This window comes from Meles meles, chromosome 21, assembly GCF_922984935.1.
Source record: "Meles meles chromosome 21, mMelMel3.1 paternal haplotype, whole genome shotgun sequence".
NCBI classification, from domain to species: Eukaryota; Metazoa; Chordata; class Mammalia; order Carnivora; family Mustelidae; genus Meles; species Meles meles.
The window spans coordinates 19,494,388-19,511,538 of record NC_060086.1 but is presented as its reverse complement, the minus strand read 5'-3'; the positions used below and the strand labels follow the sequence as shown (position 1 = coordinate 19,511,538).

Here is a 17,151-nt window from a genome sequence, read left to right as displayed (position 1 = left end):
AGAAGATGTGCTCCATATACACAATGGGATATTACTCAGCCATCAGAAAGGATGAATACCTAACTTTTGCATCAACATCGATGGAACTGGAGGAGATTATACTGAGTGAAGTAAGTCAAGCAGAGAAAGCCAATTATCATATGGTTTCACTTACTTGTGGAACATAAAGAATAGCATGGAGGACATTAGAAGAAGGAAGGGAAAAATGAAGGAGGGAAACTAGAGGGGGAGATGAACCATGAGAGACTGTGGACTCTGAGAAACAGGGTTTTGGAAGGGAGCGGGGTGGGGCGATGGGTATTAAGGAGGGCATATATTGAAAGGAACACTGGGTGTTAACATGTAAACAATGAATCTTGGAACACTATATCAAAAACTAATGATGCACTGTATGGTGACTAATATAACAATAAAAAATAATAGAGAAGTCCTGAGATAGCTACTCATCTTTGTGAGATGATTCTCCCCACCAGCCCCTGCCATCATCCTTAGAGTAAGTGTCTAAGTCTCCTGATCATAGCCTTTGAGGCTCTCCCAACATTATTATTTCATCCACTGTGCTCCAGGCACCCTGGCTGCCTTTTTTCTCCAAGAATGACACCAAGTTGTCCCTGCCTCAGGGACTTTACTATTCCTCCAGGCTGGAGGCTCTTTCCTCAGATCTTAGCTCACAACCCGTTATTGTCATCTCTGCTCAAATGTCATCTCTCCAGAGAGGCCTTTCCTGAGTGGCTCTTATAATCATTTTCACCATTACTTCCTACCACATTGTTAAACTTTACCATCTTCATATCTGTCTATACTTATTTTGTTTCTTTTCTGTGTTTTCTTCTAGAATGTAGGCTTCATGATAGCAGGGATATTGCTTACCTTTGTTGATTGCTTTATGCTCTTGTATCTATTGCTGCTTAACAAATTGCCCCGAAACTTAGCAGCTAAAAATAATAAACATGTATATTACTGTTCCTATGAATCAGGAATCTGGGCATAGTTTAGCTGGGTGCCTCTGCCTCAGGTTTTTTCATGAAATTGAAGTTAATCTGTTAAATTGGAGCTGTGGTCTCATAAAGGCTTGACTGGAGAAAGAAGATCCATTTCCAAGCACATTTACAAGATTGTTGAACTGAGGACCTCAATTTTCACTGACTGTTGGAGGTTTCTCTCAGTTGCTTATCACATGAGGTCCCCCATAAAGCAGCTTACAACTGCTCCCCCTAGAGCAGTTGACTTCCCTCAGAATGAGTAAACAAGGGAGTAGGAGAGCAAGAGAGAGAGAGAGAAAACACCCAAGAAATAAATTAGTCTTTCCATAATGTAATCTGAGAAGTAATAGTACATTACCTCTGGCATCTTATGTTCCTTTGAAGTGAGTAAAAAAATCCATCTCCCACTCAAGAGAAGGTGACTATGTAAGGGTGTTATTTCTAGGAGGTGAGAACCTTGTGCACCATCTTGGTGGCTGCCTACCACATCCTTGTTCCCCAAACATTTGTTGATTGATAGAGAGTGAGTGAGTGACAGTGACCAAATCTTTTTTTTTGAGGTACTTTCTGCCACTTACTTCTTCAACTGCGTGGCCATCCCTTTGCTTGTTTTTAAGTTGGGTCTGTTAACAAAGGCAGATATGTCTTTCTTTTATAGTTCCCCCCCACTCCCCTCAAGCTCTGCTCCTTTGTACTTTAAACAGATAACCTTCCTTCCTTCTTCACAAAGAAAATCAAGGTTGCCAGGGATGAACTCCCTCTACTTACTCCTTCTTCTTGTTCAAATTTTTGCAATGGTACCACCCTTGGCAGTGTCTCACTGGTTTTAGAGGGAGACCTAACTGTCCACCTTTCCATGAATCATTCTTCTATCGGGGCGTTTGAGGATTTATCATATCACCAACTCAAAGCCCACACCCTCAATCATCTCTCCAGGAGCTTAAATTTCTCCCCCTCCTTTGGATGTAAACATGCTCATGCTTACCTATATCTTAAAAAAATCAACCACCAGAATTGATAGCATTGAAAATAACCTTTCCTCTCACTGGTCTTCTCCACATCTTCTGCTATTTCTCCTTTCCTTCACCACCAAACTTCTTGTAAGAGTTCTCTCATCTTATTCCCATTTCCCCCATATCACCATTCTTCACCCTCTGAATATGGCTTCTGTCCAACCATCATATAAATCTTACTCTCACAGATGGCATTTGTGATTCCCTAAATGCCAAATCTCTATCCTGTCCTCATGTTTACTGACTCTGATGTGACCTACAGATCATCTCTTCCTTCCCTAAACACCTTGGCTCCAGATTTCTCCCTTCCCCTCTCCTCCCTTCTTCTCCTATCCCACTTCCCCTTCCCACTCTACCTCCTCCCCTCGCTTGCACTCCCCCTCCCCTCCTTCCTCTTGTTTCTTCCCTTGCCAAGGCTTCAGCTAAACTTCATCTCCAGGCCATCTTCCTCTATCACCTTTGCATATGTAGGTAGGGGTACTAGGTTACAGCTTCTGTTCTTGTCCATGTGTTCTTCCTGCCCAATTGCATTCTGTGGCTTCAGCTGTTACCCTCACATTGCTCTCTTTAGTCCTCAGTCTTGGGATTCCATACTTTTCTTTTTAAAACACATTTTCAGTTCTTTAAAAATTATTCAGAATTCAAACAGCACTCAAGCACATAACACTTCTCTCTCTTGGTTCCCACAGCCTACATTTTCTTCCTGGCACTCAACCACTGTTACCAGTTTCTTCTGTCTTCTGGTAAAACTCTATATTCACAAACATATACATATCCATAATCTTTATTTTGTGCCACAAACGGTAGCATGTTGTACACACTTGATTCTTTTCATTTAACATATCTTTGAGATTTTCAAAATTTTTTTCTGGTTAATTTTCTTTGTATATGTTCCATACAGATATTAGAATCTGCTTATCTATTTTTGAAAAGCCAATACTTTTTGGGGTAATTTTATTTTTTCAAAAATAATACAGTTAAATTGGCCTTTTTTCTTTTAGTATACACTTCCCTGAATTTTAAGGTATGTATAGATTTTCATTAAAAGACAACATGAACATGGGCTGCCTGGCTGGCTCAGTTGGTAGAGCATGTGACTCTTGATCTACAGGTTGTGAATTCCAGCCCCATGCTGGTTGTAAAGATTACTTAAAGGTAAATCTTTTTTCCAAAAAAGATTTTATTTATTTATTTATTTATTTGTGTGTGTGTGTGTGTGAGAGAGAGAGAGAGAGAGAGAGAGAGAGAGAAGTGCACAAGCAGGGGGAGCAGCAGGCAAAGAGAGAAGCAGACTTTCTGCTTAACAAGGAACCCAATGCAGGACTCCATCCCAGGCCCCTGGGATCATGACCCAAGCCAAGGACAGATGCTTAACTGACAGAGCCACCCAGGCATCCCTAAAAATAAAATCTTAAAAACCCCAACATGAACAGAATACAAGAGTTCTGTTACTCCCCTAAAAACATCCTTCACACTCCCTCTCTTTTAAAAAATATTTTATTTATTTATTTGACACAGAAAGAGTGAGTCTGAGCAGGGTGAGTGGCAGGCAGAAGGTGAGGAAGAAGCAGACTCCCCGCTGAGAAGAGAGCCCAACATGGGGCTCTATCCCAGGACTCTGGGATCATGACCAGAGTTGAAAGCAGAAACTTAACCGACTGGACCACCCAGGGGTCCCTCAGTGCTATCTCTTTATAGTTAGTTGCCTTCTCCCTTTCCATCCTAGCCCTCGGCACTCACTGGTCTGTTCTCCATCACTGTTTAGTTTGTCTTAAGAAAGCTACATAAATGGAATTATAACCTTTTGAGATTGGCATCTTTCACTAGCATAATGTATTTGCATCCATATTGCATCCATTGTTCATCCATGTTGTTGGGTATATCAGTAGTTCTTTCCCTTTTTATTGCCAAATAGTATTCCATTGCATAGATTTACTGTAGTCCTAGAAGACATACTGTTCACACATTGAAAGATGTTTGGGTTGTTTCCAGTGTTTGGTAATCATTAATAGAGTGGCTAGAAACTTTTCATTGCTATAGTAATCTTTCTAAATACAAAAAAGATCATCTCACCTCCTTTTCTAAGAAAACTTCTGTGGCTTTCCACTGCCTGAGGGACAAAGTCTAACTTTTTTGGGGGGATGGAAAGGCCCTTCCCAACTTTCCTCTGCTTAATAACATAGGCTTATCTCCATTCTCTTCACATAGATTGATTTTAGTAGAGCCATTTCAATCCCTCAATTCTGCGATATTATTTTAAGTTCATTTCCCTTGTATCAGTCAAGGTTTTGACTGGAATGGATGGTACACTCCAGTTAGAATAATTTGAGAAGGTTTTATTTACAAAGGGACTAATTTTAAAGGTTTGTTAGAGTCTTAGGGAACTACAGTGGATGATCCAGGAACCCAGGGCAAGCAGCAGCAGAGCTGTTACCTAGGCTGATTGGACAAGGAGAGGGAGAAGTTGTGTGGAGTGTGCCTCCTTGAAGGAGCAGTGATTTTCCACTGAGGGCCACAGCTGGCCCAAAGCAACCTTCCAGGAAGGGAGTAAGGGTAGAATACTCTGATCTCACTCTTCCCTCCCTCTAGTTTTCTATTGAGGCTCCTAATTGGGCAAATCCAAGTAGAAATCAGAGGCAAAGGAATCCAGAATGCATGTGGTTTATGTGGGCTGACTTCCTGGGTTGCAGAGCAGATTGGAGGAGGATAGAAAGTGGATTTGGGGCTGGGGACAGAAAGGAGGAGGATATCCAGTATATTGTTGTATGTGCTATTCCTTTTTTCCTGTAATTTATTTCTCCCTTTGTATTTCTGGCAAATTATTTCTCCTTCTCAGAGTTAGCTCTGATACCACTACTTTTCCTGACTTCCTTGGGCAGAATTTACCAAATTTTCCCATACTTCATCCATATTCCAAATTGTATTAAACAATATTCAAGTTTATTAAACAGATCTTAAGAAGTATAATAAAATGGTTAACTTTCATTAGCACCAAGGTTTATTTTGCTCCCAAATTTTGCATATAATTGAACTTTTTAATATGCTAACACCTGCTGAATTGATTCTACTGTAAACTCTAAGGCTTCAGTTTCTTCCTGCAAATTTTTCTTTGCTTCTCCTAACATTTCTTGTGTTTATTCTTGTGAATGGCTAATGAAAACATCACAAAATTGATAAGGAATCATTAAGCAGTAGTCATCTATCTGCAAGTATGATGTCCTTACAAGCATCTTTAAATTTTGTAGTTTTTTTTACTTCTATTTCTTCCTTCAGCTTGAAGGAAGAATCTACTTGTAGTCATGAAAATTTGTTTATCTTTTGTTGATCTTCAAAAGTAACATTGGCACTATGGAAAGAACCAAGATGCCCTTCAACGGACAAATGGATAAAGAAGACGTGGTACATATACACGATGGAGTATTATGCCTCCATCAGAAAGATGAATACTCAACTTTTTAGCAACATGGACGGGACTAGAAGAGATTATGCTGAGTGAAATAAGTCAAGCAGAGAGAGTCAATTATCATATGGTTTCACTTATTTGTGGAGCATAATATGGAGGACATGGGGAGATGGAGTGGAGAAGGGAGTTGAGGGACATTGGAGGGGGAGATGGACCATGAGAAACTATGGACTCTGAAAAACAATGTGAGGGTTTTGAAGGGGCGGGGGGTGGGAGGTTGGGGGAGCCAGTTGGTGGGTATTATGGAGGGCATGTATTGCATGGAGCACTGGGTGTGGTGCATAAGCAATGAATACTGTTACTCTGAAAAGAAATAAAAAAAAAGTAACATTAGCATCTTCTGGCAGATGCCTTCTTCATGGTGGCTGTGATCTTGAGATTGTGCCCATGTTTTTATTAAGCTTGGAACATGGGTTGGATATTGTTTACCATTTATTTTAACTTCTTAGCAGAGAGCTGACATGCAAAAAAATGAATGCATTTAGTTAGTGCATGTACTAGTACTTAATTAGTTCATCCTTTCTTTTGTTCCCCAAGAGTGCCCTCGGCAAGACAGTGATATTGCCTTCTTGATTGATGGCTCTGGTAGCATCAACCCGAGTGACTTTCAGCGGATGAAGGCCTTTGTCTCAACTGTGATGGATCTATTCAAGAAGTCCAAAACCTTGGTGAGGGCATATGGGTAGGTTAGGAAATAGCTCATAAAATTTTGGCAAATACGTGGCATCCAGGTCTCCACTTTCCCCTTTTACTTCAATTGCTGACATTGCTAAATTGCAAATTGATCATGATTTTCTTTCATGATTCTTTTTCCTTCTCTGTCTGGATGCAGCCTCAGCTTCTTCCAGCCCTCTGTATAGCATACGACTCTGACTCATTGATAAGGGTTGATATGTGAGATAAAACTCACATATCATCTCTGGGTGAGTTCTAGTACTTAGAAGTGGGAGCTGATGGCAGATCTCTGTCCTGATGAGGCAGAAGGATTGGGGACAGTATGGAATTTGGAGGGATTTGGAGACCGGAATGTTTCAAGATCTATGTAGAGCTTCCTGGGAAATGGGTAAGTGTGAGGAGAGTCATCTTCTCCAATGTAATGGCAGATGCCTGTTCCCAGTTTTCTTTGATGCAGTTCTCTGAAGACTTCCAGCTTCATTTCACCTTCAATCAATTCAAGAAAAACCCTGACCCAGAATTTCTGGTGAGGCCAATAACACAGCTGTATGGGAGGACACACACTGCCACAGGAATCCGCAAAGTAGTGTAAGATCTTTGCTTGGGAATAACATGGAGGACATTAGGAGAAGGAAAGGAAAAGTGAAATGGGGGAAATCGGAGGTGGAGACAAACCGTGAGAGTCTGGGGACTCTGAGAAACAAACTGACAGTTTTAGAGGTGAAGGGGATGGGGATATGGGTGAGCCTTGTGGTGGGTGTTAAGGAGGTCATGTATTACATGGAGCACTGGGTTTTGTACATAAACAATAAATCTTGGGACACTACATCAAAAACTAATGATGTATTTTATGGTGACTAACATAACACACACAAAAAGATCTTTTCTTAGGGTGGAAGGAGGAGGTGATTTATTTTTTTGCTGGGATTTGAAGAATGAAAGGGCTTATTTCAGACAGGGATAGGGTAAAGGACACGAGTAAAGGTGAGGAGAGACTCTGCATGGTACACTCATGAAATACAAGTTGTGAGTAAAGGTAGGACTGAAGGAGAGATGTGAGGGTAAGGTTAGGAGAGAGGCTACAGAGATCATTTGAGGCCAGGTCACTTAAGGCAACTGAATAGTGAGTTGGGATCTACTGAATGTTTTAAGCAGTGAGGAGATGTCACCGTATCTTGTTTTGGAAGTTCACTCTGATATGATGTGATATGTGTGTGTGTAGAGGTGAGGGTGGGGGTTGGGACAGAAGTTCAGGAATGAGCTAGAGAGTTGTTGAATCAAATCAGGAAAGGTTTGTGAAAGCCTAATTAAGCTTAAAAATTTGTTTTAATTTAAGGGTATAATACTCAGTTAAAAACAAGTTTATGCAAAAGTATATAAAGACAGTGATTCTTTCCTTTCCTTCCACTCTTCTCCCTTCTCTTGCTGCCTTTCCAGGTCTTGGGGCAACCACATCTCAATGTTCATTCCAGGGGAGCCTCTACCTCTCTTAGCTACATCTGTGCCTGTGACTGCTAACATCCCCTCCCTAGCATAACAAATATCTCTGTCTATTCACATTTGACTTTTCTTTCCTCTTCCCTGGACAGAAGAGAACTGTTTCACAGTAGCAGAGGAGCCCGGAAGAATGTCTTTAAGATCCTAGTTGTCATCACAGATGGAGAAAAGTTTGATGATCCCTTGGATTACAAGGATGTCATCCCTGAAGCAGACAGAGAGGGGATCATTCGCTATGTCATTGGGGTAGGAGATGTGGCTCTCTGGCCTGATGTTTCTATGGAGGGTTTCTGTTTGGATATACCTTTCCTTCAGTTTGAAAATATCCCTAAAACCAAGGTGGGCCAAGGGTCACTGCTAGCCCATATGGGCCTATATCAGTTAAGTGTAACAAATTAGAATTCAGTCTTTGAAACAAATGATTCTGTAGTTCACCTGGGGAGTTTTTCTGATTTTTGACTGGCTCACTCTTATATGTATATTCATTTGAAGGTTGGTTGGCAGCTTTGCTGATCTTGGCTGAGCTCTCTCCATTTCTGAGGGTTTCCAATTATGTCTTTTTGCTGGACTAGAATGGCTGGAACAACTGGAGTAACTTGGTTCTTCTGCTCCCTGTGTTATCCTTCTGTGAGCTAGACTGGACATGTCTTCATGGTGAAGGCAGGGGAACAAAAGAGCAAATGGAAATGTTGCAAACACTCTTTGAAGCCTCTGTCTGCATCATTTATGATAATATCCATTAGCCAACGGCTATTAGCAAGATGTATGGCTGCACCCAGAGATGTAAGCAGGGTAGATTACTCTGCCATGCGTGAGAAGATACAGCAAAGTTCTGGGGGGAAAGAGCTTGGATATAGGAACAGGTAAAGAGTTCAGATCATCATTGTAGTCAAACTACCACATTACCTTGTATGACAGAAAAAGGTATCATCATTGGTGCATGGTTTGACAAGTAGGAAACCTCTTCATATAGAGGAAAAGACTCTCTTTACTCTGGGGAGAGGTCAGCCCTACACCAGGAGGCATGGCACAGCAAAGGAACCAAAGGCTGTATTTCAGCTCCTAATAACTTCCTTGACAGAATACCCCATGCAGTGCATAATCTGTTTTACTCAACTTGGTGGCCCTGTCCCAGGGGCCTTATGGTTCATTCCCTCATTTGACATATTCTGTTTCAGAATCTTTTCCTTCAGAATTTTTTTTTTTTTTTTTTGCTGGATGAGATAGCTAACTCCAGATGGTGTCTGATTGTCACTGTCCTTGGTAACAGGTGGGAGATGCTTTCAATATTCCAAAAAATCGTGAAGAGCTTAATATCATTGCATCCAAGCCTTCTCGTGATCATGTGTTCCGGGTGAATAACTTTGAAGCTCTGAAGACCATTCAAAACCAGCTTCAGGAAAAGATATTTGCAATTGAGGGTAAGCTAAGGTTCTGCATTCCTGCAGCAGCTCCAGAGGCAGTCCTTTACTCTCCAATATGCATTTCTCCTTTAGAAACTAGGACTTGTACCCCTGGGGATAAAATACATTATGTGTTTATTAAAAAAAAATTTTGGAAGGGGAGGCGAACCATAAGAGACTATGGACTCTGAAAAACAACCTGAGGGTTTTGAAGGGTCAGGGGTGGGAGGTTGGGGGAACAGGTGGTGGGTAATAGGGAGGGCACGTTTTGCATGGAGCACTGGGTGTTGTGCAAAAACAATGAATACTGTTACGCTGAAAAAATAAAGAAAATGGAAAAAAAAAAGAAACTAGGACTTCCTAGCCCTTGGTATCTTGACTCTTAGGATTAATTCAACTCTCTCCACTTCCCCTAGTTTCCAGCAACTCTGGCCTCACTTGGTCATTTCCTTTGAAATCAAAGGATCTGGACTTTATCTCTACTTTGCATTGGCTATAGGCTGGAAAATTGGAGGATAGGGGAGCCAAACCTCACACACTATTTTTACAAGAATTTGGATATGTTGCCAATATTTGTGTGTTTGTTTCATTGCTGAATCTCCAGTGTCTAGAATAGAGTCTGGTACATAGAGGGTGCTCAATAAATGTTTACTGATTAAGAGAATTTAAAATACTGGGGGAGGGTTCATATACAATCTAGATTTATGGTTTGTCTTAAAAAGTTGGAACATTAGACTGCATTCTCATGTGGCAAAAACCAGTTGGAGCCAAATAGCTACCATCTTTATAAAAGGGGTATATACTTTCTAATTCAGCATAGCTGCCATCTGAGCCTCCTTTTGTCTGGTCACCATAGCATTTGAATTCCAGCTCTTCTGCTTTCTTTATTATAGAAATCTCTCCTCCTCACAGGTACTCAGACAGGGAGTACCAGCTCCTTTGAGCATGAGATGTCTCAGGAAGGCTTCAGTGCTGCCATCACCTCTGTAAGTGATCCTTCATTAAATTGGGATTGGGCAAGAGGTTTGGTGGCTTTTATCTGCAATGAGTACTTGTTGGGAGGCATTTCTTTGATGGGGAGCAGTGGTCCCTTTTCCTTTTTAATCCTGTTTTTTTTTTTTTTTTTGTTTTCATTGAGGGTATATGACATGGATATGGATACACGATAAGATTTTAGCTTCAAGGGGCACCTGGGTGGCTTAGTGGGTTAAAGCCTCTGCCTTTGGCTCAGGTCATGATCCCAAGGTCGTGGGATCGAGCTCCACATTGGGCTCACTGCTCAGCAGGGAGCCTGCTTCCTCCTCTCTCTCCCTGCCTGCCTCTCTGACTACTTGTAACCTCTGTCTATCAAATAAATAAATAAAATCTTTAAAATGAAAGATTTTAGTTTCAAGTATACAACATGAGGATTTGATATATGTGTATATTGTGAAAAGATCACTACAATAAGTCTAATTAATATGTATCACTACATAGTTACAAAATTTTTTCTTTTGATGAAAACTTTAAGATTTGTTTTCTTTTTTTTAAATTAAAAAATTTAAAAATTCTTTATTTAAATTCAATTTAGTTAACATATATTGTATTATTAGTTTCAGGGGAGGTATTTAGTGATTCATCAGTTGCATTTAGCAATCCTTTGTTTCCTTAAGCTCAGCATCTCAGTATCTCTTTGCTACCCTCTCTATTTTCATCTTATTTCATTTTCCTTTGCTCCTTCCCTTCCCCTATGTTCATCTGTTTTATTTCTTAAATTACACATATGAGTGAAATCATATTGTATTTGTCTTTCTCTGACTTATTTCACTTAGCATAATACTCTCTATTTCCATCCATGTCATTCCAAATGGTAAGAGTTCATTCTTTTTTGATGGCTGAGTAATATTCCACAGTACATCTTCATCCATTCATCTGTCATGAGACATCTGGCCTCTTTCCATATTTTGGCTACTGTGGACATTGGTGCCATAAACATTGGGGTTCATGTGCTCATTCAAATCATGATGTTTGTATCCTTTGGGTAAATACTGAGTAGTTCAGTTGCTGGGTGTAGGGTAGCTCTATTTTTCACTTTTTGAGGAACCTCCCTACTGTTTTCTAGAGTGGCTGCACCAGTTTGCATTCTCACCAACAGTGTAAGAGGGTTTCTCTTTCTTCACATCCTTGCCAACATCTGTTGTTTCCTGAGTTCAATTTAACCAGTCTGACTGATGTGAAGTGGTGTCTCATTGTGGTTTTGATTTGTATTTCCCTGATGCCCAGTGATGTAGAACATTTTTTAAATGTTCTGTTAGCCATCTGGATGTCTTCTTTGGAAAAGTGTCTATTCATGTCTTCTGCCCATTTCTTGATTGGATTTTTATTTTTTTGGGTGTTGAGTTTGATAAGTTTAATTTTTTTTTGATAAGTTCTTTATAGATCTTGGATACTAGCCTTTTATTTGATAAGACATTTGCAAATATCTTCTCCCATTCCATAAGTTGCCTTTTAGTTTTGTTGATTGTTTCCTTTGCTATGCAAAAGCTTTTCATTTGGATGAGATCCCAATAGTTCATCTTTGTTTTTGTTTCTCTTGCCTTTGGAGATGTGTCTGACAGGAAGCTGCTGTGGTTGAGGTCAGAGGTTGCTGCCTGTGTTCTCCTCTAGAATTTTGATGGATTCCTCTTTCACATTTAGGTCTGTCATCCGTTTTGAGGTTATTTTTGTATATGGTATAACAAATTGGTACAGTTTCATTCTTTGCATGTTGGTGTCTAGTTTTCCCTGTACCATTTGTTGAAAAGACTCTCTCCATTGGATATTCTTTCCTGCTTTGTCAAGGATTAGTTGAGCATAGAGGTGAGGGTCCATTTCTGGGTTCTCTATTCTCTTCCATTGATTTATGTGTCTGTTTTTGTGCCAGTACCATACTGTCTTGATGATTATAGCCTTGTAATATGGCCTGAAGTCTGGATTGTGATGCCTCCAGTTTCGGTTTTCTTTTTCTTTCTTTCTTTCTTTTTTTTTTTTTTTGGTTTTCTTTTTAAACATTCCTGTGGCTATTCAGGGTTTTTCTGGTTCCATACAAATTTTAGGATCATCTGTTCCAGGTTTGTGGAAAATGCTGATGGTATCTTGATAGTGATTGCATTACATGTGTAGATTGCTCTAGGTAGCATAGACATTTTAACAATATTTTTTTTTCTGATCCATGAGCATGGAATGTTTTTCCATTTCTTTGTGCTTTCCTCAATTTCTTTCATAAATATTTTTTAGTTTTCAGAATACAGATCCTTTACCTTTTTGGTTAGGTTTATTCCTAGGTATCTTACAGTTCTTGGTGCAATTGTAAATGGGACTGATTCCTTGATTTCTCTTTCTTCTGCCTCATTGTTAGTGTACAGAAATGCAAATGACTGATGTGCATTGATTTTATATCCTGCAACTTTGCTGAATTCCTGTATCAGTTCCAGCACTTTCTAGTGGAGTCTTTTGGGTTTTCTGCAGAGAGTATCATATCATCTGCAAAGAGTTCTTCTTTGCAGATTTGGATACCTTTTACTTCTTTTTATTGTCTGATTGCTGGTGCTAGGTTTTCCAGTATTATTTTGAACACCAGTGGTGAGAATGGGCATCCCTGTCATGTTCCTGACCATAGGGGAAAAAGCTCTTAGTCTTTCCTTGTGGAGGATGATATTCACTGTGGATCTTTCACATATGGCTTTTATGTTCCCTTTATCCCTAAACAGTGGAGAGTTTTAATCAAGAAAGGATGCTGTATTTTGTCAAACGTTTTTTTCTGCATCAATCGAGAGGATCATATGGTTCTTGTTCTTTCTTTTATTAATGTGGTATATTTTGTTGATTGATTTGTGGATGTTGAACCAATCTTCCAGCCCAGGAATAAATTTCACTTGGTCATAGTGAATAATCCTTTTAATGTACTGTTGGAACTTATTAACCAGTATCTTGGTGAGAATTTTTTAATTCATGCTCATCAGGGATATTGGTCTGTAATTCTTTTTGGTGGGGTCTTTGTCTGCTTTTGGGGTAAAGGTAATGCTGGCCTCATAGAAAGAGTTTGGAAGTTTTCCTTCCCTTTTTATCTTATGAAACACCTTCAGAAAAATAGGTATTAATTCTTATTTAAATGTTTGGTGGAATTCCCCTGAGAAATCATCTGGGCCTGGAGTCTTGTTTTTTGGGAGGTTTTTTATTACTGCTTCAATTTCCTTGGTGGGTATAGGTCTCTTCACATTTTTCATTTCTTTCTGTTTCAGTTTTGGTACTTTGTGTTTCTAGAATTGCATCTATTTCTTCCAGATTGCTTAATTTGTTGGCATATAGTTGCTCATAATATGTTCTTATAACTGTATTTCTTTGGTGTTGGTTGTGATCTTTTGTCTTTCATTTATGATTTTATTTATTTGATCTTTCTCTTTTCTTTTTGATAAGCCTGGCTAGGGCTTTATCTATCTTACTAAGTCTTTCAAAGGATCTGTTCTACTATTTTTTTAAACTTATATATCATTGATTTTTGTTCTAATCTTTATTATTTCTCTTGTCCTGCTGGATTTAGGCTTTGTTTTCTGTTCTTTTTTCCAGCCCCTTTAGGTATAAGGTTAGCTTGTGTATTTGAGACTTTTCTTGTTTCTTGAGGAAGGGCTGTATTGATATATACTGCATCCCAAAGCTTCTGAACTGTAGTGTCTTCATTTTCATTTACTTCCGTGTATTTTTAAAAATTCTTCTTTAATTTCCTTGTTGACCCATTCATTCTTAGTAGGATGTTTTTTTAACCTCCCTATATTTGTGTTCCTTCCCAAGTTTTTCTTGTGGTTGTCTTTACGTTTTAAAGCATTGTAGTCTGAATATATGCATGATATAATCTCAGTCTTCACGTACCAGTTGAGAACCTGATTTGTGACCCAGTAAGTGAGATATTCTGGAGAATGTTTCATGTGCAATCAAGAAGAATGTGTATTCTCCTGCTTTAGGATGAAATGCTCTGAATGTATCTGTGAAGTCCATCTGGTCCTGTGTGTCATTCAAAGCCCTTGTTTACTCTTTGATCTTCTCTTTAGATGATCTGTCCATTGCTGTCAGTGGGGTGTTAACATCCCTTACCATTATTGTATTATTTTAAATGTGTTTCTTCAGTTTTGTTATTAATTGGTTTATATAGTTGTCGGCTCCCAAGTTTGGGGCATAAATATTTACAGCTGTTAGATCTTCCTGTTGTATAGACCCTTCTATTATGAAACAGTGTCTTTCTTCATCTCTTATTACAGTCTTTGGTTTAAAGTCTAGTTTTCTGATATAAGGATTGCTACTCCAGCTTTCTTTTGAAGTCCATTTGGATGATAGATGCTTCTCCACCTCTTGCTTTCAATCTGGAGGTGTCTGTGGGTTTAAAATGAGTCTTTTGTAAGCAGCATATCAGTGGGTCTTATTTATTTATTTATTTATTTATTTTATTTGTTTATTTGTTTATTTACAGCATAACAGTGTTCATTGTTTTGGCATCACACCCAGTGCTCCGTGCAGTACATGCCCTCCCTATTACCTACCACCTGGTTCCTCAACCTCCCACCCTCCCCGCCCCCCCCGCCCCTTCAAAACCCTCTGGTTGTTTTTCAGAGTCCATACTCTCTCATGGTTCATCTCCCCTTCCAGTTTCCCTCAACTCCCTCTCCTCTCCATCTCCTCAGTGGGTCTTTTTTAAAAAAAATCCAATTTGATATCCTGTGTCTTTTTTTTTTAAAGATTTTATTTATTTATTTGACAGATCACAAGTAGGCAGGGAGGCAGGCAGAGAGAGAGAGGAGGAAGCAGGCTCCCTGCTGAGCAGAGAGCCTGGTGTGGGGCTCGATCCCAGGACCCTGAGATCATTACCTGAGCTGAAGGCAGAGGCTTTAACCCACTGAGCCACCCAGGCGCTCCATCCTGTGTCTTTTGATAGGACCATTTAGTCAATTTACATTAAGATTAATTATTATTTAAAAAAACTATTCTATGTTTTTCTCTTTCTTTCTTTCTTTTTTTTAAGATTTATTTATTTATTTGACAGAGGGAAAGCAAAAGAAGGCAGAGTGTCAGGCAGGGGGAGAGGGAGAAGCAACCTCCCACTGAGCAGGGAACCCAATGTGGGTCTTGATCTCAAGACCCTGGATCATGACCTGAGGCAAAGGCAGATGTTCAGTGAACTGAGCCACCCAGGCGCCCCTACATTCAGATTAATTATTGAAAGTTATGAATTTAGTGCTATTGTATTATCTGTAAAGTTGCTATTTCTGTAGATTGTCTCTGTTCCTTTCTGGTCTTTGTTACCATTGGGCTCTCTCTTCACTCAAAGGATCCCCTTTAATATTTCTTGCAGTGTTGGTTTAGTGTTCACAGATTCCTTTAGTTTTTGTTTGTACTGAAATTCTTTATTTCTTCTTTCATTCTGAATGACAGCCTTGCTGGATAAAGTATTCTTGGCTGCATATTTTTCCCATTTACACATTGAATATATCATGCCAGTTCTTTTTGGCCTGCCCTGTCTCTGTGGGCATGTCTGCTGACAGCCTTATGTTTCTACCCTTGGAGGTTAAGGACCTCTTGTCCCAAGGTGCTTTCAGGATTTTCTGTTTATCTCTGAAATTTGAAAAATTCATTATCATATGCTGATGCGTTGACCTATTTTTTATGGAGTTTTTTGGACTTGAATGCTTGTTTCCTTCTTCAGATTAGGGAAGTTTTCAGCTATAATTTGTTCAAATAAGCCATCTGTCCCTCTCCCCTGCTCCTCATCTTCTGAGACCCCTACTATCAAGCTGTTACTTCACTTTATGGAACTGCTGAGTTCTATTTAAATATGCCTTTGCTGCTCAGTAGTTTTCTTTCTCTCTTTCTCTCTTTTTAGAAGATTTTATTCATTTATTTGACAGACAGAGAGAGAGTGAGAGTACAAGCAGGGGGAGCAGCAGGCAGAGGGAGAAGCAGGCTCCCTGAGGGAGCCTGATGTGGGAATCGATCCCAGGACTCTGAGATCATGATGTGAGCTGAAGGCAGATGCTTAACCACCTACCCAGGTGCCCTCTTTCTCTCTTCTTTTCAGTTTCCTTATTTTTTGTCATTTTATCTTTTTTATCACTGAGCTGTTCTCCTGCCTCATTCATTCTAATTTTTATAGCCTCCATTTGGGACTGGTTCTTGGTAATAAGATTTATTTTCTTAGCAATTTCAAATGTAACATAGTTTAGCTAACTATACTCACTATGCTTTATATTGCATCCCTGCATTTATTTATTTAATAACTGGAAATTCGTACCTTTTGACCACCATCACCCATTTTGCCTACCCTCCCAACTCATTACCTTTTGCAACCTCCAATCTGTTCTCTGCATCTATATAATTCAGTTTTGTTTTGTCTTTAGATTCCACATATAAGGGAGATCATACCCTACTTGTCTCTCTCTGACTTATTTTGCTTAGCATAATGCCTTCAAGGTGGGTACATACGTGTTGTCACAAATGGCAGGATTTTCTTTTTTATGGCCAAATAATATTCCATTGTATTCTATATCACATTTTCTTTATTCATGCCTTGATGGATAGTTAGATTATTTCCATATCTTGAGTATTTAAACATTTTTAAAAAATTTCTTTTCAGCGTAACAGTATTCATTGCATATATATGCATCCATGCAATACGTGCCCTCCCTATAACCCACCTCCTGGATTCCAACTTTCCACCCCCCGCCCCTTCAAAACCCTCAAGTTGTTTTTCAGAGTCCAGAGTCTCTCATGGTTCATCTCCCCTTCCAATTTCCCTCAACTCCCTTGTCCTCTCCATCTCCCCATGTCCTCCATGTTCTTTGTTATGCTCCACAAATAAGTGAAACCATATGATACTTGACTCTTTCTGCTTGACTTATTTCGCTCAGCATAATCTCTTCCAATCCCGTCCATGTTGCTACAAAAGTTGGGTATTCATCCTTTCTGATGGAGGCATAATACTCCATCGTGTATATGTACCACATCTTCCTTATCCATTCATCCATTGAAGGGCATCTTGGTTCTTTCCACAGTTTGGCAATCGTGGCCATAGCTGCTATAAACATTGGGGTACAGATGGCTCTTCTTTTCACTAC

The 17,151-nt window shown here is 39.5% G+C and overlaps 1 protein-coding gene across 4 annotated transcripts in view; it reads left to right on the top strand.

The window, feature by feature from the left end:
• Positions 1–17,151, top strand: part of ITGAM (integrin subunit alpha M) — a 48,952-nt gene that overhangs the window by 8,962 nt on the left and 22,839 nt on the right. For all 4 annotated transcript variants that reach the window (XM_045994366.1, XM_045994365.1, XM_045994364.1 and 1 more), the window contains exons 6-10: positions 5,997–6,127; positions 6,577–6,722; positions 7,724–7,877; positions 8,902–9,052; positions 9,947–10,020. In XM_045994366.1, the coding sequence (XP_045850322.1) occupies positions 5,997–6,127; positions 6,577–6,722; positions 7,724–7,877; positions 8,902–9,052; positions 9,947–10,020 (656 nt within the window). The remainder of the gene's footprint in view (positions 1–5,996; positions 6,128–6,576; positions 6,723–7,723; positions 7,878–8,901; positions 9,053–9,946; positions 10,021–17,151) is intronic.